The 21,700-nt window shown below is 32.8% G+C and overlaps 2 protein-coding genes across 4 annotated transcripts; one reads left to right on the top strand and one right to left on the bottom strand.

Moving 5' to 3' along the window:
* Window positions 1-2,394: 2,394 nt before the first annotated feature.
* On the top strand, window positions 2,395-9,442 carry LOC126703598 (uncharacterized). 3 transcript variants are annotated; one of them, XM_050402570.1, is made up of 10 exons: window positions 2,395-2,885; window positions 4,018-4,098; window positions 5,098-5,332; window positions 5,531-5,757; window positions 5,884-5,986; window positions 6,529-6,629; window positions 6,749-6,923; window positions 8,612-8,782; window positions 8,913-9,013; window positions 9,164-9,442. In XM_050402570.1, the coding sequence occupies exons 1-10, from the start codon at window positions 2,628-2,630 to the stop codon at window positions 9,221-9,223; spliced, it is 1,512 nt and encodes a 503-aa protein (XP_050258527.1). In that variant the 5' UTR covers window positions 2,395-2,627; the 3' UTR covers window positions 9,224-9,442. The 3 variants fall into 3 exon arrangements, with proteins under 3 accessions (XP_050258527.1, XP_050258528.1, XP_050258529.1); XM_050402571.1 differs by having other exon boundaries at window positions 2,396-2,885; window positions 5,098-5,290; XM_050402572.1 differs by having other exon boundaries at window positions 2,398-2,885; window positions 5,098-5,251.
* A 1,481-nt stretch (window positions 9,443-10,923) lies between these two features.
* LOC126703599 (uncharacterized) lies at window positions 10,924-16,429 on the bottom strand. The gene is made up of 5 exons (XM_050402573.1): window positions 15,607-16,429; window positions 13,625-13,777; window positions 11,704-11,802; window positions 11,421-11,576; window positions 10,924-11,335 (listed from the first exon to the last, which is right to left on the bottom strand). Exons 1-5 carry the CDS (start codon window positions 16,234-16,236, stop codon window positions 11,201-11,203), a joined length of 1,173 nt encoding a protein of 390 aa, XP_050258530.1. The 5' UTR covers window positions 16,237-16,429; the 3' UTR covers window positions 10,924-11,200.
* Between the last annotated feature and the right edge of the window lie 5,271 nt (window positions 16,430-21,700).

Raw genomic sequence — 21,700 nt, forward strand, 5'->3', positions numbered from 1 at the left:
TAAAATATTCCTTATCAGAAATAATTTTGATTTTGTTAATTTTATATTGTAAGCAAGTTATTAGGGGTTTTAAGACATAAATTTAGCTATTAGAATGGTGTGTTGAATTTGGTGAATTTATGGTAATGGAATAATGTGAAAAATTTTTAAGCTTCTCTATGTAGGAAGCCAACTTGAGTCCAATAATAAGGCCATGAACATTCAGGTAGTCTCTTGTCATGTTTTTGTTTAATTATTTTCCTTCCTCTGATATAGTTTTGTTATTTAATTTGTCAATTGAAATTGAAATTACAAATTTTTCTTTTTCTAGATGATATTTTTTATGGGTTTGTATTTTTTTACTGTGTTTAGTCTTTTTCTGTGGGGACAATTTCGGGTCCTTTTAATTTGAATGATGTGTGGCCCTGAGTTGCCAGTGGTTTCTACGATTTTGATGAGCACCTTTTGGGAAATCTAGGCTTTTACTTTAATTAATTTTTTTTTTCATTTTTAATTTGAATTGTCATAATTCTCAACTAATAGCATCATTGAATTTTATGCATGCATGTTCTCCTATTTGAAAATGTAAAACACCCTATCTTTATTTGTGTTTTTCAGTTCATAGCATGTCATTAATATTTGGGCTAGAGTTTGTTGATTTAGACATGGTTACAATTGCATTTGTTAATATTTTTTCATGAGATGACTCAAAAAGAAAATGGGATTATGTGCCTCTTGCAATATTTAAGCATGTGTTGGAGGTTGTGTTCTATATAATTGCATGTTTTTGGTACATGATTTTTGTTCATGTTCATTGCAGCATAATAATCTCCTACTTTTTCCCCTCTCCAATTTATAGTTCCCTGAGTTATTGTTCTTTTTGCTTAATAAATATCTTAGATATTGTTAGATCTTTCGCATGTGGTCTTCTAGGGTAAATATGAAGGTGAATTTTAATAATTCAAACAAATTTATTGATTTAAATTATGCAATTATATAAGTTAGATTTTATTTCTTTTTGTTGTCTTATGCTTCTTCCCTTTAAAAGAAAAAAGAAAAAAGAAAAAGAAAGTAAATAAGTGTGTAGGATGGTATACCATTGTTTAACAATTTTTCTTTGGAGCAGCTTCTTGAATTCTGAAGGAGGAAGGTTGTGGATACTTTGCTTATACTTGCTATACAGGGCTGAACTTGGACATTGATGCTAAAATATATCCGAGGAACTTCATCTTTGAGACTTATTAAGTTTTTTGTCTTTCCTCTTTCGGATAATGATTCAAAGTAATTGTTTATTCATGTAATTACAAGTAATTGTGATTTTAATGCTGAATTCGCTTGACAATTTCTTTCTTAGAGTTCTTTGATTCAATATTTTTGTGTTGCTCACAATTTGGATGTTATAGAATCAATGATTCACTTATTTTACGTTAGTACTATTTTTAGTTGAGAAAGAAAAAAAAAATGTTAATGGGTTTTTACTTGTACAATTAGTATTATTTTATATTTTAGGGCATATTACAACTTACCACTTGTGATTTGGCCGAAATTTAAGTTGCCTACATGTGGTTTGAAATTTGACACTTGCCCACCTGAGGTCATCTCAATTAGAGTTTCGTACCTCACTTCTGATAAAAACTAGATTAAATATGTAATTTTGCTCAACGTTTATTTCTCTCTCCTCCAAAAACACAAAAATATGTAAAAATACTGCCCGTTTGGTACTAATATTTAAACAACAGTTTTCAATGTTAAATACTATAACACGTATTTTCACAACACTTAAACAATGTTACTAAAAATCTCTTATTAAACGAACAAGATCAAGTAAGATAAAAAATAATCCAGCAAAACACTTACATCACGGGATTTCAAACTACAAGTAGGCAACTTAAATTTTGGTCAAACCTTAAGTAGGTAAAGTGTCTAATTTCAAATCACAATTAGGTAACTTAAATTTCAACTAAATCACAAGTGAGTAAATTGTTATTTGTCCTATATCTTATTTATAGCTTTCAATGCAATTGATATCAATTCAATGGACGAAGGTGGAAATGACAATGCTTGATGATCTTTTCTTGAATTTTCCTGTGGATCGTAAGGATTGATGACCAGTAAAATATAATAATTATGGAGCAAATATTTAGAATGGATATTTTTTTTTTTTTTTTAAATTCTGTCCACAATATATATGAACTAAAATTTGGGTGGTTGTGATTTGTGATTAATCTGAAACGCAAGATTTGTAGCACTTGGTTGTGATTTGTGGTCGTGGAGCGGTTAACTGAACATCATTTTCAGGCACATGGAAGATTACAAATAGTATACGAAGACTTACCACGTTTTTTGAAACTGATGAAAGTGAATTGGGGATGTCATCATATCATGACTTGTGGATGAAGCAACAAAAAAATGGATAAAATGGTTAGCGTATAAGCTTCAATCCAGACACGTAAGGAAGCTTCAAGCAGCTTCATCATTTTGTAAAAGTCAAAACAAACCCTCCTATAATTATAAACTCCTAACATTACTATTCTCATCCAAATTACTAACCAATAAATTCTCTTTCTTTGCATTGTGGCACACCTAACTTTACTTTACCCCAAACTTAGCAATAAGCGACCAAATCAAAATTAAATACTGTAATAAAAATGTTAGTTTCCCATTCTGATCTATGGTCCATGACCCGGACAACCACCGGATTATGCATGCGTTCCGACCCGAGAAGACCCGGAGGAATTTCTGGGGCCCCACATTGGGTGAAGGTGAGGCCGAGGGCCTTATACGGCGTCGCATCGGAGAAGAAGAAGTCGCCGATCTTTACGGGCGATGAGTTGCACTACGTGTCCGTTCCGAATTCGGATTGGACACTCGCTCTCTGGCGTTACCTTCCTTCTCCTCAGTCGCAGGTTCTTGTCTTGTTTTTCTGAGAAATATGTCTTTTTTAAGGGAAAATTACCACTTACCCTTTCACACTTTATCCTACTAAGATTAGTCTAGTTTTTGTTTTTGTTTTTGTTTTTGTTTTTTTTTTTTTTTTTAACCGTATAGAAACTATAGTTTAGTTTAATTTAAGTGTATATGTGTGACTTAAATCTTGGCTCTTAGACGATATACTTAAATGAGGCTTTTTTTTGTTATCACTTAAATAATATTTAACTAGTGTTTAATATCATTATTTTTTTTTTATAACAAAACTATATTCTTTTTATTTTGTAATATGCTTTTTATTTTTTTGGAAAAATACTAAAGTTATAACAAATTTTACTACAAAAATACTTAGAAACGATGTAGTAATGAATATGATTAATGACACTTCAAGAAAATAATAAACAAGTATTTGAATAAATGATGTTAAAGATATTATAAATTTTACAATATGAGGCTTACAAAGATGTATCTCTAATCACAAAAAGTGTTTCAAAAGTGTATTTAATAAGTTGTTGACGTCCACAAATCATATTAATTATCACATCAATTTGTAAAGGTTTTTGAAGTAAAACTTATAGTATATATTTCTTACATTTTCCTATCTAAATTATTTCCTGTGATTAATGATATATATATATATATATATATTTGTAGGAATATTGCATTTTCTTTTCTAAATTATTTTTTTAAGTTGTATTATCTCTAGCATTACTTAATTATTTGAGACTTCTTAAAAGTACAAAAAAAAAAAAAAAAAAAAAAAAACTATATCTCCAAAAAAATATTTTTTCATAAAAATATATTAATTTTTATCCCAAAATTTGGGGGTCTTTCTCTAGTAGGGAGCCCTACGCGATGGCCTAAGTGACCTAGGCCTAGGGTCGGCCCTGCTCTTGCATCATAGAATTTCAAATTATAAGTAAACAACTTAAATTTTAATCAAATCTCAAGTCAATAAAGTGTCAAATTTAAAAACTCATGTAAATAACTTAAATTTCAACCAAAACTGTTAATAAGTTGTAATTTGCCTCTTTTTTTTTTTTTTCTTTTATATATATATATTTGGTGTGCTATGTATTTGAATTACATGTAATGTGAAAATAAAAACAGGGAAGGCCGAGGAGGAACCATCCCCTGTTGCTGTTGTCAGGAGTTGCTACCAATGCTATTGGATATGATCTCTCTCCTCAGGTCCCTCTTCTTTCTTTTTTCTTTTTATTCATAGGAGTGCTATGCAAATTGCAATGCTATCAATTTTCTTAACTTATATTAATACCTTTTGCTCCTTTCTTTTCCTTGTTTGTGTTTTTTTTTTTTTTTTTTTTTGTTAAGACAATTTTCATTTCTGTCTAATGCATGTGTTTCTTACTATATAAATCCTTGTTCTTTCTATTAAGGATAGGGATACTGTGGGGATTTTTTTTCTTTTTTTCTTTTCATTTTTTACTTAGATTGTAAACAAAAATTTGTAGGGAAGAAAAGTAAGTACTCAAAGACTCACAGAACACTTAGCCCCATATGGTATTGTTTTAATTTTAAAATGGTTAAACATCGGTCAATGAATAATACTTAGTATTATTCACTACTATCAGTTTTTTTAAGACATTTTTCCTTATCCCCATGTATGTGTGTTAAATACTTAGTATTCTAAAAAAAAAAAAATTAATTAATTAAGAGTAGGACAAAAACTATTCATTCATTTATTCAGCACAAGTATTTTCAGGTTTGAGCTATTGGTTGGTTTTGACAAGAACCTCTCCAACAGGTCACAAGAAAAGATAGTTACAAACCTTATGTAATTCAATCTTGTTTTTATAATTATATGGGTCATATGCCTAAAATTACATAGCTCCTTATTTCTTTTTCAAATATTAACACACGCGAAAACCAATCACAAATATGTTTGGAAGAGCACCAAGCTTCTTATTTCTATATCTTATCCTGAATTAAAGCTACTTGTCTACAACAACTAATTAGAGAGTTTGATGGTTTGCATTATTTATTTTGTTCCACCTAGCTTCAATATGATAGGGCAGTCTTACAATGGCTACTAACTATCTAACTATAAGAGAACACTCAAAAAAATTTCACCATTGAGATGCAAATCAGAGTTTATCCATCTTTTTTATATTCAACCTCTGTAGTTTCCTATTATAAGGCCTTATTGATGAGTGTGTAAATTGTTTGCAGTCCTCTTTTGCACGTTACATGTCTAGCCAAGGGTTTGATACATGGATTCTTGAAGTTCGAGGTGCTGGGTTGAGTACATACAGGATGGACTTTGGGAAAGTTAAGCAGCCTCTTGATGCCATGAAAGATTCTTCAGTTGAGCATGGAATGGATGGTATTTTTCCATCAAGTCAAGAGTCTACCTTAGACTGTGGTGCCTTTTCTGATTTTGACATCTCTAATGTTAATAGAAAAAGTAAACTGACTGTTTCTAAATCTGATGACTTGAAATTAGTTACCAAATTGATGGAAACTTTTTTGCATTTATCAGAGAAACTCTCTGGCTTTTTAAATGAATGTTGGTCCAACTGTCAACTGATTGAATCAAATTTTTAACTTTTTTTGTCTATGATCATTATATGAACACTATATTGATTTTGGACAAAACTTGCAGGTTTTCTAGAAGTAAGGCAAAACTCTGCTATTGTTAGCCAAATTAGCGATGTGAGTCAAAGGCTTGTAAATATCATTGAAAAAGGTCAACTGCCAGTTCCAGAACAGTTTTTGGACTTGCAAGGGCGTTTTTTTACTAGATTAGAAGAATTCCAGAAACTACTTGACCTGATTGTAAAGTATGATTGGGACTTTGATCACTACTTGGAAGAGGATGTACCTGCTGCGGTGAGGTGACATTCCTTCAATACAAATGACATGATAAATCACATTTTTCTCTTACCATTGTGACATAAACTTATAACGCACTTCTTGAATGGAATGGATATCTCAATCTTTAATCTGTCATCTTAGATGGAGTACATAAGGACTCATTGCAAACCAAAGGATGGAAAGTTGCTTGCAATTGGTCACTCAATGGGGGGTATCTTGCTATATGCAATGCTCTCTCGATGCTGTAAGTTAATTGGCTAAACTGGTCATTTTGTTCATCCTACATTTGTTACCTAACATTGATGCACGCTTATCTTTTATCATTTCCTTTCCTAAATTCTGGCTTTGTTTTTTTTTTTTTTTTTTTTTCATCTTGGTTTCTCTCTCTCTCTCTCTTTCCCTCTCTCTCTCTCTCTCTCTCTCTCTCACACACACACACATGCTCAGACACACAATGCAAAAGAACCTTTGCATGTATTCATTTTGATTTTGAAAGGGGGACACACTGGTGTGATGGTAAAAGTCTTGGTCTATCAAGTTCAAGAGTCTTGAAGTCTTGCAAAATATTGTTTTTGTTTATTTCTGTATATATTCAACAAATCACGTTAGGTTGGGAGACATATCAGTTGTTTATGAACTTCCAAATTTTTTTTACTCACATAAATTTTATGTTTCTTGATACTTCAAAATTTTAGTTCCTTTAACATTTTATTTGTAAATCTGGTTCTGCAGTGCTATATCATTTCTTCAACAAGATTTTAATGCTAAAATATGTTATTTCATAAGGTTCTGAAGGAAGGAATTTTGGGTTCACATCAATTGCTACTTTGGGATCATCACTTGACTACACAACTTCAAAGTCGTCACTCAAATTACTTTTACCTCTGGCAAGTGATATGAAAGACTACTTTTTTTAAGTACTTCTTTACTGCTTCACTATGAGAATTAGATGACTGTATACTATAATTATCATGAGGAGCTGATGCTAGTTCACTGTGTTACACAGGCTGACCCTGCAGAGGCTCTAAATGTTCCTGTTATTCCAATTGGGGCATTGCTTTCTGCTGCTCATCCTCTTGCATCTCGCCCTCCTTATTTTCTGTCTTGGTTGAGTTCTCAAGTTTCTGCTCAGGGCATGCTGCATCCAGAGTTGCTTGATAAGCTTGTTTTGAACAACTTCTGTGAGTACAATTATCTTTCTTCTACCAAAATATTACATAACTGATTAGCACCAAATGCATTTGAAAATGGCTAAGAATATTCCTAGTGATTTGATATTTGATCCTTTCCTGGTTAGAAGTTCCCTTTAGGAGTTATGCTGAAATATTATGTTCGGCTATTACATTATGATAACATTGTCACATAGTTCATTTTCATAATAGCCAAAAGAATATTTAATAGACTGGGGAGGCATCTTCCCTAGGGATGGTTCAGGCAGGTATGAGGCTATCCATGGGGGACTCGTTACATTCTTAGCTATTTATTGTAGGGAATATACACGAAATTCCCAAATCTGTAAGATGCAAAAATAGTGAAAAAACATGCGCTAAAGAAAACAATCACACAAGACAATATTTACGTAATTCGGCAATTTGCCTACATTCACGGAGTTGCAATGATTTCACTATTCACAAGAAAAAAATAGTACAAGATGCGGCAACACAGTTTTCTCTCTCAAAACAACACACCAAACCCTAATCTCCAAGCAACAGTTTTTCTATCCTACACACAGGATTCACAATGGGCTAAAAAAGGGCCAAAGTTTCTTTCCCAAGGGCAATCCCATTAAAAAACTGTAGCACTTTTATATCGAGTCAAGTCATAATCTAAATCAAACACAACTAGGCTCTACATAGCCCAACATTTATATGTCAAGGATATTTTGTACATCAGTTTCAACTTTATGATCCATTTTTGGTAAGGAAGTTACAATTATTTTTGGGAAGGATGTCAAATTCGGTTGTAGATACAATGTCAACTTAAGAAAATTATAAATTGGCAAAGAGAGAAGAAGCAAAAAAAGGTTGTCCAAGAGGCTAGATTTAAGGCTTATGATGAATTATATAGCAAGTTGGGAACTAAGGATGGAGAAAAGAACTTTTATAAACTTTAAAAAACAAGGGAAATGAAAACAAAAGACTTGAATCGTTTCTAGTACATTAAAGATGAAAATGAAAGAGTATTAGTAAAGTAAAGGAGATTAAAGAGATAAGCAAAAGTTATTTTGATAAACTTTTTCATGGAAGCCATACAAGAGAATAGAGGGAACTCAATTTCCCAATTAAGGATAGAAACCATAGGTTTGTTCGAAGAAATAGGATTACCGAGATGAAGGATGCATTGAGGAAGATGAAAATAGGAAAAGCTGTGGGACATGATGAAAAGCATGTCGTGCCTGTACTGTTGTTTATCTCTGCTGTCAGTTTAATGTCCTTTCAACCTTTAGTAGTTGCCTAGCCCCCGGTTAGTCTTGTGCTGCAGTAGATCAATTTTGGATTTCCTTATTTAATATCTCTGTATATTTCAATTGTTAGAATAACAGTAAGTGATTAAATTAATCATTTCCCATCAGTTTTAAGTTTTTGGAATAAGTAGTATTAGTTTATCACTAATAACCATGAAATCTAATCCATTTGAATGGTCTTTTCTCCAATCTGTTTGCACAATTCCTTCTGAAGTTGGTCCATCAGTGTTTTTGTCATCATGAGTTTGTAAACAAATTCTTTAAAGTTTTATTTTGAGCTTAAGTTCAGCATTAGTGACTAATTTCTCTTAACATCATTTTCAACTGGAAAGCATTTTCAGCATTCTTTCTCTTTCTCCTTAATATGTGACTGTAGGCTGATTCTCATCCTGATATAATCTGCAGGTACGGTTCCTGCTAAGCTTCTCTTGCAGCTAACAACAGCCTTCCAAGAGGGCGGTTTACGTGACAGAAGTGGAACTTTTTTCTACAAGGATTATTTACGCAAAAGCAATGTCCCTGTGCTAGCACTTGCTGGAGACCAAGACTTAATTTGTCCACCAGAAGCTGTATATGGTAGAATTTAGTTCATATATTTGTGCCTTTAACAGACTCCAGTTTTCAATTATATTCCTTTACTATTTCGTTTTGTTTGTTTTTATATTTTCTATCTGCATACCTATGATGATTGATATATATGGAGCAGAAACGGCGAAGCTGATTTCGGAAGATTTTGTTGCTTACAAAGTTTTTGGAGAACCCCGCGGACCACACTATGGTCACTATGATCTAGTTGGAGGTCGTATGGTATGCGTAATTTATTTATCCTAGATTGATAAATTTTTCTTTCACATAATGAAAACAAAGTTTCGCTATACCAGTTAGAATTTGGTTAGTGAATTCTTTTGTGTAGCAGGTTGTTTAACTGTTCCTTTCTCCCTCTCTCCTTTGGTGCAGGTTGCAGATCAAGTGTATCCCTGTTTAACTGAATTTCTCAGTCGTAACGACGTGATTTGATTTCCTCATCTCATTTCTACACTCGAATTTTAGTCAATATTTTTTTGTACATATAGAAGTTGAACTGAATGAAGATTCCTAAAGAAAGAAGCCACCAAAGAAGTAGAGGAAGTTGGTGTCTGCTTGCATATTGTTGTATAATGTTCCACTTGTGCACATAGTTGTAAAGGAAATAGCAAATATTACAATCGAAAAGATAAATTACTTAAATTTTCGTTCTTACTTTTTTTAATTACTCTAGTTAGATGTCTGTCATACAAGAATTAGATTGTACCTTTCTCTTATTAAGATCAAAGACAAAATGAAAGAGCTTGTAGTTGTTGTGCTTGCAACTTCTGGTTCATCTCAAGTTCCCTTACAATTTGCATCTTCCAGTATAAAATTCATCTATAATGCCCTTCTCATTCTTATTGTATTGTTATCAATTTTTTTTTTCTTTGCGTGAAAATTATATGAACAGATGTGTACTGAGGTGCATGCATGTGTGGTGTTTGTGAAGTCTTTTTTCGTACTCAAAATTTAATGCAATGAGGTGTTTAAGCAAGCTCTTTTGTAATCATGAAATAATATCCTAGTATCTCTCGTTTTCTACTTCATGTTCATTAAAAGAGTATGGGGACTACTGGATTAAAATGTTGAGATTTCTTTTAGTACCAAGCCAAGTCTAATTCTTGCCTCCTTCTTCTCCTTCTTCTTCTTCTTCTTCTTCTTCTTTTTTTCCCCTTCGAGTTCGACCTTCCCAGTGCCCCAGAGAGAGATAAGACTACAAAGTTTCTCCTAATGTCCGTACTTGCAACTCCCTCTGAACTCTGCTTTATGTATGATGTTAAACACCCTTATTTCTTCTAGGAACAGCATTTTTCAGGACAAGTCTACTGAACACCAATAAAGGAACCTTCCAATACAAGAGAACAAAGGATGGAGGGCACTACCAAGTACCAACTCATTTGTTAGTTAGTAATCACATCTAGAAAGAGCTCCTAGACTCCAATCTAACCCGTGACATAGTAGAGGAAAATTGTACACCATGTGGGATATATACTCTAGCCTACCAGAACTAGGAAGATTCTCAGCTCTGTTTGATAAATAGAACAAACAAATGTCAATCAAACTTTTAAACATGCATTTGGAAAACCCCAAAAAGTCTCCCTGTTGGACTAGGAAAAAAAATAAAAAAATTATCATTCCTTTTCTATGGTACCTTCAGCAAATGTACAATTAGCCAAACTCACATCAACCTTAGAACAGACAGTTAATGCGTTCCACTTATTGAACCGGGTTCTATAGTTGGTTCTTAGTTGGTTGGAACCGGGTTCTATAGTTGGTCCACGACACTACCTATCCAATCTATCACACCAGAGTCACAACATTGAAATAAGATTTTTGAAATTCAAATGAAAGACTTTTATTTCTCAATTCTAATTGGCTTGCCTAAACCACAATCATGATCAGACACCATCTCCTACCTAATACATTGACACCAACCTTTCCCCCTTCCTGAAAACTATTCGGCACTGAAATTTTTATCAATATTCCAATTTCTTAAGCATAATTGATAATCTTCACTAGAATTACAAGATTTTATATATTGAGCTATACACTATAAAAAAACCACTCGTTGCATTCAAATTTCGACCTGAAAACAGAATTTAGAATATAGGCGTTGCAAGTTGCAACTCCAGCATCTATCAAATTGAATATGTTCAAAGAAAAACAATGTGTAATGTATATATATGATTTAATGATCCCCATTAAATTCTAGATAATTTCAATTAATATGGAACTGCTTAATAGTCAAAGAAGCCCGATCATTTCAAAACATGCAAAATAGGGATTGAAGCTTCAAACCAAAGAATCAATTCTTGATCATGTATTGGAGGAAATGAAATCTATACACCAAGTAGGGGAGGGGTAAAATGAGAAGCAGTATCCAAAACCACCAGCATTGAATAAGCCAAGACAAGTCCACCACCAGTCTCAGCATCGAGCCACCACCTCAGTCTTACAGACAGGGCAACAATTTTTCTGTGCAAGCCACTGTTTAATACATTGTAAATGATAGCTGTGTCCACAATCCAGCTTCCCCATCTCATCATCTCCTTCGTATTCCTCCTATATGCACAAATAAGAATTTTAGGCAGATTCAAAGGAGAACAGTTTTGATAGCAAAAAAGTGAACAAGTTATTACAAGCTCACCTGACAAATGCTGCACTTCCTATCTACTTGCTTAGTAAAATGTGGGGACAGATCATTTACAAGTGAGTGCTTAATATTCCGGAGGCAGCGGCTTATTTCCTCTTCTTTCAATCCAGTACTCACATAACCAATTCTATCACCAAGCTCAAGCAATTCCTGTTTGCCATAAAACAAGGGAATTACGACAGGATGCACATCATACAATGTAGACATGATTCCCAGAATAAAAGAAAAAGTAAAACAAAAGATATAAAGATGCATTTTACAAGGAAAAACAACAAACCTCATATGACATACTATCAACATCAAGTCTCAAGTCTCTATATCGATCGTGTGTGTCTATTCTTCCCCCCATTAGCAGACTATTCTGAAGCATCATAATCTGCATCAGCCAGCAATCTTTTAAATGCCTCCTAAATAACACATGATCTTTGCCACAATATAATCACATATAAGGTGAAGTTTCCCCTCAGAACTTCATCATTTCGCCAAGAATTATGTATAATATACATTAAAATCCTTAATTTTACATTTGTAGTTCACAACAGAGTATCATGTAACTCCATAGCAAATAATTGTTAGCTACATATACGCTTAAGATAGATAGATAGACAGACAAATGCGGTAACAGGAACCATGAGCTTACCAAACAATCTATAGTATTGAGTGGAAAACTTTTTTTTTATAAGTAGTTTTGACCAGAAAACTAACATCCATCATTGTATTCAACCTATTCATTGGACCATGTATTGCATTCAGCCAATTTATTGCACTGACCTAACCATCACCCAACATAATTTACAAAATGCTCTTACTACCAGTTTCAGGAGCACTACAAAATTCTCTTGGAGAACTTTCAAGTTATACTTTTTGAAGAACAGATTACACATGCACCTAGTGAGTCTTGAACCTAGAGCTCCCCCCCCCCCCCCCAAATCCCATTATTATGGGAGGAGGAAATGCCAACTTTCTCTCCCTCTCTCTGAAGAGGGGAAAAGGAAGGGGGGGGGGGGGGGGGTGGTGGGGGAGGGAGGAAGACTTCATGTCGTTAATATCATTCCCTACACAGAGCTAGAGTACAACATGTGTCTTAACCAGGTTTCCTTTGCACAATTTCCTAACATTGACTTATGAAAAAATAATAGCAATAAGAGGATAAGTAGGTGACCTAACCCTTCAATCCTTATCTCTTTCCTTCACCAATTAATATACTTTATTAGATAATCTATGAAGAATTATCCAATTATTGGATGTGACTCTCGAACTTAATTGTCAGCAATTTCTTTTTATTTTTATTTTTCATGTATAGCAATCAGAATTTCCCCAGCTTTCTCCCAGTAGTTTATTGTGCAATAGGAAAATCAAATCCATTTAACACAAGCAGGTTCAAAGCCCGTTGACATTACTTTAAAATTGCAGTCTTAAATATGATAATAATAGCAAACTACAGGAGATGCTTTTTGGCAAATAAAAATTTTCAACAGAAATCACATCTAAAGAGCTCTCCATGAGGTGATTTTTGGCACCGATTTCATAGCATCTACCATTTCTGTTTTGCTTGGTGAACCAGAAAGTGGCAGCTGACAACAATAATCCAAACTATTAAAATTAAGCTGAACCAATTCATTATCAGCTCAAATAAGTAAAGCAAAAAAGAGAGCAAGAAAAAATAAACCAGCATCCCCAAGAATCTTAATGCAGAGTTGCTCCTTCAGCAAATACAATTATTTCAGAAGAAATAACAGGAACTTTCCATGAGAAGGTGTATGCGGGCCTGGATTAAACTGCAACATCTATAATTTATGTTGAGCATCTTCTGGTCATATTTAACTTTCAAATAGTTGATTGAGAATTACATCACTGGAAATACTTAAATATATTTGATTTGTCAAGATCCCCCCTAATTCTATATGGTAAAGAACTCAATTATATATAAATGAAAGCTATGTTTTAACTGCCGAAACCAAACCCAATAACTACCCAGACCATTTAACGGAAAATAGGAAAAGGCTACCAAAAAGTATAAACAATATCCCAAACTACCAAAATTAAGCTATGGCCTATGGGCCAAATAGTACAAGAGGCACAAAAGTGCAGTGTATGAATGAATAATAGATATATATATTAAAATAAATAATTAAATAAGCATAAACTAGCATCCTTGAGAATTATATTGACAGAACACATGGAGAGCATGGACAGACCTCAGCAAAGCCCTCAGGAGAAGGATGGCGAGCATGTCGGTAGTACCTAGTTCCGAATACCTCCAATCCAGGACGAGAAGATACATAATCCGAGTCAGAGTCCAGAAATGAAATGGGTTCAGGGTTCACTGCTCGCCTTCCTAAACATGGACGCTGCCAAGATTTGATGAAAGCACAATCAACCAAAATGATAAAAAGTGGGCATATACCTCATAAATACAATTTCTTTATAGATAACAGAAAAGAAAGTCCTTCTATAATCCAACCACTGAAGCACTTATCTAAAACTCACACATAGGAATCTCCTGGTTTAGGTGGGAGTCTTAATATAAGGAGGGGTCTAATCCACAGTGAATTATTCATGAAAGAAAATATTTTGCGTTAGCAACTATACAAATTTATACGTGCACGCATTTAACCAATAAAAATATTAAACACAAGAAAATCAGTGACTTAGTTCCATAAAACACTGTCACTGAATGTCACACTCACACAGCCAATAAAATATTGGTCAAAACTGTCAAAGGCAATTAACAAACGCCCAAGAAATCAGAAAGTGCCACATAACAACCAATGACGTATTTCCTACAAAGAAGCAAGACCAGCTGAAGAATATGACAATCCTACTTTGGGAACCCAAAAATAAAAGAGGCTTTTTGAAAAATTTCACCAAACCCTGACTTACAAATGCACAGGAGCAATGAAAAATTAGCACAATTAGAGGAAAATTAATAATCTAACCGTGAGTTGTTTTACTTATTAAAAAAATAATAAACACAATTATATATATATATGAAATATTTCTATTTAACAATTACTACACATTCATAGTATTAAATTAAAGCATAATAAATTCAAATAAAATCTTTTGATTTTTTCTAGGTTCAAATGCATGAATTTGTATGTAACGATGCAATTAGAATGGCACTTATCATTTTCTCAACAAAAAAAAAGAAAAAAGAATGGCACTTATCACAAAATTATATTGAAATTGGAATCCTATTTGTTTATTATATTAATGATTGGGCTTCCACCTTGATATATCAATATTCGATACCATTTGATAGGTTTTAAAATAAATAAATAAATAAATAATTGGAGCAATTGAAACATCTTATGGGTTTCTCAAAAAAGAAAAGAAAAGAAACATCTTATGGAAAAGAATAAGGATAGCATTGAGGAATGCAAACAACTCCAGATTCCACACCCAAAAGGGGAAAATAATATAAAACAAAACAAGCAAACAAACTCTGCAAGCAATATTTATTGTAAAGACTAAATTATTTGAAGATTCAGTAAGCATTTATAGTTGGCCACTCCCAGACTCTACCCCCAGTATTATTTAACCAGTAAAATAATAAAAAAAATTTACTACTTTCAAAGCAGAACAACTAGTAGACAATTTTCCATTTCCCAGAAGACAGACTCAAAATATACACATCATTTCCACTCGAACCCATCAAAATTCTCTTAAATTCTCAGAGAGAAAGAAAGATGAGATTTGGAAGGTTTTTCCAGATTTTTAGCCTCTATCAATAAATATATACATACGCATCTTTTATATTGCTCTATTTTCTCCCCAATCTCAAATTACTTTTCAGCCTTTATTTCATTTGGATGACTTTGTTTTGCCCCCAAAGATCTTGTCTTTGCTCTTATCATCTTTTCTTCTGTAAATTCTGAATCAAATCCAGAGTAAAACTAGTTGCAGACAACCCAAATAAACATACATATATATTATAAGAAAAAAAAAATCCCAGTTCAATTTGAACAGCATAATGATCAAGATCACTATTCACACAGAAAAACTAGATTAAACACCTAACAAATGCCCACTTCTACAAAATCAAACATTAAAAAAAAAAAAAAATCTTGACAAAAGTACTAAACTCACCCCCACATCCTATAAAATTAGAGAAATTCAGCATCCACAACCTTAAAAGTCAATAATATTAGTAAGAGAGACAAAAAGAGAGTATTACCTCCCTATGGGTGTGGTTGATTTTAGTATCACCATCAATCTTGCCTCTCCCATTACCATTTCTCCTGGCCACTACACAATCCTCTGCAGAGAACCCAATTCCAGGTCCACACCAAACATCTTGCACATCCACACAACTCATTATATTAGGCCCATCTCCTCCATTATTGCCATTACTATTATTACCATTGTTGTTGCTGTTGTTGTTGTTAAAGTTCTTCTTTTGCTTCTTCTTCTTCTTCCTGCTCTTCTTAGCTTCCCAGTCAGCTGACCCTCGAATCACTGCCGGCACCGACACTTGCTGTGAAGCTGAGGCCGTACACCCAAGTCCCCTAAACGTTGCTGAAGTAAAGTTGTTCTTTTTCTTGGTGTTTGCGTTGGTGGGTGTGGCTTCATTTGTGGAGTTTGTGTTGGAAAAAGTGGAGAGGAGGAGGGAAGAGATGGTGGATTTGCATCTACTGGATTGGATTATAGATGGGATTTGTGGGTTAGGACTAGTTGGAGGATCCATCTCTGAAATGGGTTGGTGTTGGAATTGGTTTCTGGGTCTTCTCCATTTGACTTGCTCTAGACCTGTGGTCTCGTCAACAACTGGCATGGTTTCTCTCTCTCTGTTTCTCTCACAGTACATGTCTCTGCCTCTAAGAGATGAATGGATAGTAAGACAGAGAGAGAGGGAAAGTCTGTGTGTGTTTTCTTTGTATGTATGATGGATTTGATGAGAGAGAGAAGAAAGGAATAATGAATGGGATTATGGAATGTAAGAAGCCATTAAGCTTTTAGAAAGAGAGAGGGAAGAGAGCGTGTCCTTTTGAGTTAATGGAGAGAATAGAATACATATTATTATACATTTTTTGTTGTCTGTTGCTTACCTTTTTTTTTTTTCTTTTCCTGTTTTTTAAGATTTGAAGAAATGAGATTGCGTAGTGGTTTTTTTTTAAATGATACAAATCTTTTTTTTTTTTTAAGTTTTATCACTATATATGTAATTTATTGTATAATTAATGAATAAAAGAATAATGCTTTTGAAAGGATGGAGTTTCAATTTTCAAGGACAATTCTATAATAACCATTCTTTATTATTAATTTAAAACATTCGATGACAAGATATTTGACTAAAACTGACGTGTTTAGAGTTTTTTAGCTCTTAATTTCTTTTATGAGTTATAAGAAAAAAAAATCACTTTTTTATGAGGAAAATTATGATTCATATCTTTCTCCTTATTTATTATAATAATTGAATTAAAAAAATGACATATAATGAATTAAAATATAATTGTGGTGATGAAAAAATAATAAAAGATAATGTATTCATGTCTCTTAGGTATTATTTTTAAATTTTGGATTATATCTTTTTGGTGTTTTATGAAGTTTGTTAGGTGGGCTATGGTTTGTCTTCTTGTTGGGATTGTGGGTATATGCCATCATCAAATAGCAGGGTTCTGAAGATAGGGCGCTATGGAATCTGTGACTAATTAACTTTATCTTTTTCTTCATACACTCTTTTTTTGTTTTTAATTTTTGCTTTAAGCTAGGGTGATGCTTACTTATCACTTATCAGAAGAAAGGTTTTTAATTCTTTTCCCCTCCTCTCGGTCTGTCTCTTCTGTGCAACAATATACAAATAGAAAAGTCATTGGAATATAGCTATAGCAGCATTTGAGGGGTGGCCCTACATTCTACAACTACTACAAGAGTAATCACAGGGTCAAAATTCATCACTGTATTGGGATTGCAACTAATAAACTACTAGTATCAAGTATTCCATTAAGCTATGAGCTGATAAACAGTGGTAATCATGTGAGAGAAGCTCTAATTTTGACTCAAACCATGTCTTCGGCATAAAGCTTTCAGTGGTGGGTCCATGCTGGCCCTTTGTGTTCTATACTCTTAAAAGAATCATTTTTTTGGCTAGTATTTCAGAATGATTCCATTTTAGAAGAAGGAAATTTGCCTTCACATCCCTCGAGGTCTGACAAAATGTAACAACTCCCTCCTAATTCTTGAAATTTGCATTTATAGGCTTTATAGCTGTCTTCTTCTTTTTTCATGTTATTTTCTTTTTAATTTGAAATTATTCTGTTTTATTTACATAATTAAAATAATCACATACCATAAGAACCAAATTTTTTCCAATCAATTTAATAAAGGTAAAATATAAAAAGTAAGTACTTATATATAAACTTAGGGGTTGGATAAGTTGGTAGGGTTCTCGATCTCAAGGTGCTTGTACTAGGCTCGATTGAGTATACTCTCCAATTCAAATCCTGCTACCTACACTTTGAAAAGAATTTCCTAAATGTGAGAGCAAAAAAAAAAAAAAAATACTTATATATAATATTAAAATAGACTGAACTTATATGAATACTCTAAACTGTAATTTACATCCTTCATTTTTTTAGTAACTTTGATTTTATCCTTTTTCATTTTAAAATTTAGATCAATACTTCTAACATTACATAATGTTTGAAAAAAATATCCTCCCATTCATATCCACTATTGAAGTGGATAAGTGTCTCATAAGATCAAAATGACATAATTTTGTTATGTTGTGAGTTTGTATAAGCCATATCAATATATAGATTACCTTATCAAATAATCCTTTTTTTTTAATAACAGTGATATTATGGGTTAATATACCCACCCTGTTGGGCTTTGTGGAGTTTAGTTTTGTTTGATCCGGTTTAACGACCTGACCCAACCCAAATAATATTGCGTGGTTTTTAATGGGAGATTTACTGAGGCTTAGTCCATGGAGCGAAGGCTTGGGCCGATAAGCCCAAGCTGGAGATTTTTGGCCTGTTTTGCATATAGAAACCGACTTTGGTGATTAGGTTTTTATTGTGGGTGTTGTTGCCGTGTTTTGTTAAAGAGTAAAATTGTAGTCGCACTTTGTACTTTTTCCTGATAATAGTGAAATTCCTGCAATTCCGTGGATGTAAGCAAATTGCCAAATCACGTAAATACTGTCTTGTGCGTGTGATTGTTTTTTTTTCTTTCTTTGGCGTGTGTTTTTTTCTATTTTTGTTTCTCACAGGTTGGGAATTTGGGTTAATTCCCTACACACCCCACTCTCTATCTGTCCTTATTTTTTGCCATTTTCACCATCATGGGCACTGCATCACTATGGTCATACTTGGGGTTGTTAGCGACCTTGAGGAGTGAAACCAGGTGCTTCGGCAACCCCAACATCATGGCTAGTGCTAGGCGTGATTCTTGTGCCATAATTAACATCGTTCATGACTTGCGATCGTCTATTGGCTTGCGGCTTTAAATTTTCTGCACTTGTAATGTGGCCGGTTGTTTACTTGTCTTGATAGTATTTCCAAATGGATGCTTTTTTATTTCATCAAATTCAATTGCTACATGAGATTTGAGATGTGTGGGCTACCCATCCATTGTGGGTGGGATGCCCTTTAATCAGGGGCGGAGCCAAAAAATTTTGTTTGGGGGTCAAGTTACGACGCTAATATATATATTTATCAAAACAACTTCCACACACACATATATATACACAAATGCGCGCTTTTTTATTATATATACACACACTTTTTTATTTGATAAGTTATATATATACACACAACCAACAATAACAAAAAACAAAAGAGTTTAGTATTTTCAATCAAAATTATTTTTGACAGCAATCTTTCTTAAAATAAAATTCATTTTTTCCATTTTCATAGTCAAATTCTTAAAAAATTTCATTTTAAATACAAATTATCAAATTTTATGCTAAAGTAAGTAAAAAATCTTTCAATTGAACTAATGAAATTTTCAAAAACATGAATGATCCAAAACTTTGAGAAATAAATTAGGCTCCAAACATATTTAAAGCTACCTTGCTTTAACCCATATTATATGGCAACTAAAGACACATTTCATGTGTAGTTTTAGTAACAAATTTTTTTTAATGAGTCAATGACTTGTTAATCGACACATAACGAGTTAAAAAAGATAGATTCAAACATGTTTGATACCAAACTTTATCAAATATTTAACAGATATAAGAGCACATTTTACAATAAAAAATAGAATTGCGAAAAATAAAGTTATATCTCTATAACTATTAGACCAATTTTTTTTTTTAAGAGCATTATTGGACTAATTCAAATATTTAGGAGGGCCAACTCTTATTTTTGTAGACTAAATTTTGAAAATATTAAAATAATTGTATATATATTTAAAAAAATTTCAAAATTTCATTGCCCCCCCCCCCCCCCCAACCCTTATACATACCTCTGCCCTTGCCTTTAACCCAAGAGCAAGGGGCATGCTGAATATTGACTCCATATAGTGGACAAATCAAATTATTAACACCACATCCCACCTAGGCAATCCTAACTTATATCTAACCACTTTAATGCCCCAACTTAGTTATAAACTTACGTTACTAAACTCGGCCGATCCCATAAGATTTGGATTAAAATAAAATCATTCAAATTTCATTCAAATTTACAAATTATCTTGATAAATTATTTACCCCTTCGTGGTTTATCATATCACAAATCAATTCTATGATCTTTTTAATAGATACATTTTCACATTCTAATGGTTTGGATTAAAATGAAACCTAGATCCCATTTTGGAAAACTTCAATGATTTTATTTAAGTCAAATATTTGTAGTGTGCTTGGAAAGGGGGAAAGTAGAGAGAAAATGAGAAAAAAGAAGGAAGACCGGCCCTTTCCTCTGTTTGGTTGCTTTAGGAGAAAGGAAAAGAACGGACAAGATAAAAGCTCCACTAGGCCCACTTTTTTCAATCTCCCATTTTGGACGGAATTGAAGAGAAAACTTGACACTTCGAGCAATTAAAATTAAAATTAAAAAACTAACACTTAGACTTTTTATGACATGAAATTTAAATTTTTGTCCAACTTTATACATTCATCTCTCTCAAATTTAGGTGGGTATAAAAGTAAAAGGCCAAATATCTTTCTTACCATTTTCTTTCCCTTTACAAGCCAAACAAAGGAAAGCAAAATAATTCTTTTCTTTTCTTTTCTTTTCTTTTCTTCTTCTCTTCTTATTTCCACCCCTACACGAGAAAAATGTTTTCTTCTCCTTTTCTTTTCTCTTCCCTCAATTGCAACCAAACAAAGCGTTAGAGAAAATCATTTAAATTTACCCAAAAGAAAATTACTAGACAAGCATCTGCCCATTCATTAACAAGAGATGAGAAAGGGTGCAAAGTTTTTTCTTATATATATAGTCTTTATTTTTATTTTGTGATTGACTAGAGTGTAAGAGGTGGCAAAGTCAAAAAGCCCTGCTTTATTGATAAAAGAAAAAATGGTACTTGGCTTGAATTCAATGCATATGTTATACTACTAAACTCGTTAGAATGATGACATATAACTAAAAGTGAATACGTATGACCATTATGATAGGCTCATTGCAACTAAATACTAGAACCAAGGTTTGCTCTAAAAAAAGAAACCCACACATTGCTCTATAGTTTGAAAAAAAAAAAATTGCTGGTAAAATAATAGGTACAAGACCCCTAATCAAGTAATTTTTTTCCGATCCATAATAAACAAAATTTTAAGAAAAAAGTAATTTTCTTCCAACCAAAATGAATCATAAAAAGAAATAATAATAATAACAAAGTACATGGAGCCTTTTGTTTTTGGCAGGTGCTCTATAGTTTGAAAAAAAAATTGCTGGTAAAATAATAGGTACAAGACCCCTAATCAAGTAATTTTTTTTCCGATCCATAATAAACAAAAATTTAAGAAAAAAGTAATTTTCTTCCAACCAAAATGAATCATAAAAAGAAATAATAATAATAAAGTACACAGAGCCTTTTGTTTTTGGCAGGTGCTCTATAGTTTGAAAAAAAAATTGCTGGTAAAATAATAGGTACGAGACCCCTAATCAAGTAATTTTTTTCCGATCCATAATAAACAAAATTTTAGAAAAAAGTAATTTTCTTCCAACCAAAATGAATCATAAAAAGAAATAATAATAATAATAATAAAGTACATAGAGCCTTTTGTTTTTGGCAGGAAGTCCATGGAACCTTTCGAATTGTCAAAACTTGAAAAATCAAGTGGCTGGATGATACTCTCGGACAATGCAAAGGTAATTACCTATGAC

Source organism: Quercus robur, chromosome 10 (assembly GCF_932294415.1).
Source record: "Quercus robur chromosome 10, dhQueRobu3.1, whole genome shotgun sequence".
In the NCBI taxonomy this organism is placed as follows: domain Eukaryota; kingdom Viridiplantae; phylum Streptophyta; class Magnoliopsida; order Fagales; family Fagaceae; genus Quercus; species Quercus robur.

Excerpts from the sequence above, each read along its gene's own strand:
- LOC126703598 (XM_050402570.1), top strand. The coding sequence starts at position 2,628 with ATGTTAGTTTCCCATTCTGATCTATGGTCCATGACCCGGACAACCACC. Across the intron at positions 5,333-5,530 it reads CTCTAATGTTAATAGAAAAA|GTTTTCTAGAAGTAAGGCAA; the intron begins GTAAACTGACTG and ends CAAAACTTGCAG. Across the intron at positions 8,783-8,912 it reads TCCACCAGAAGCTGTATATG|AAACGGCGAAGCTGATTTCG; the intron begins GTAGAATTTAGT and ends TATATGGAGCAG.
- LOC126703599 (XM_050402573.1), bottom strand. The coding sequence starts at position 16,236 with ATGTACTGTGAGAGAAACAGAGAGAGAGAAACCATGCCAGTTGTTGAC. Across the intron at positions 11,803-13,624 it reads CTCCTGAGGGCTTTGCTGAG|ATTATGATGCTTCAGAATAG; the intron begins GTCTGTCCATGC and ends TGGCTGATGCAG. Across the intron at positions 11,336-11,420 it reads GGAAGTGCAGCATTTGTCAG|GAGGAATACGAAGGAGATGA; the intron begins GTGAGCTTGTAA and ends TTGTGCATATAG.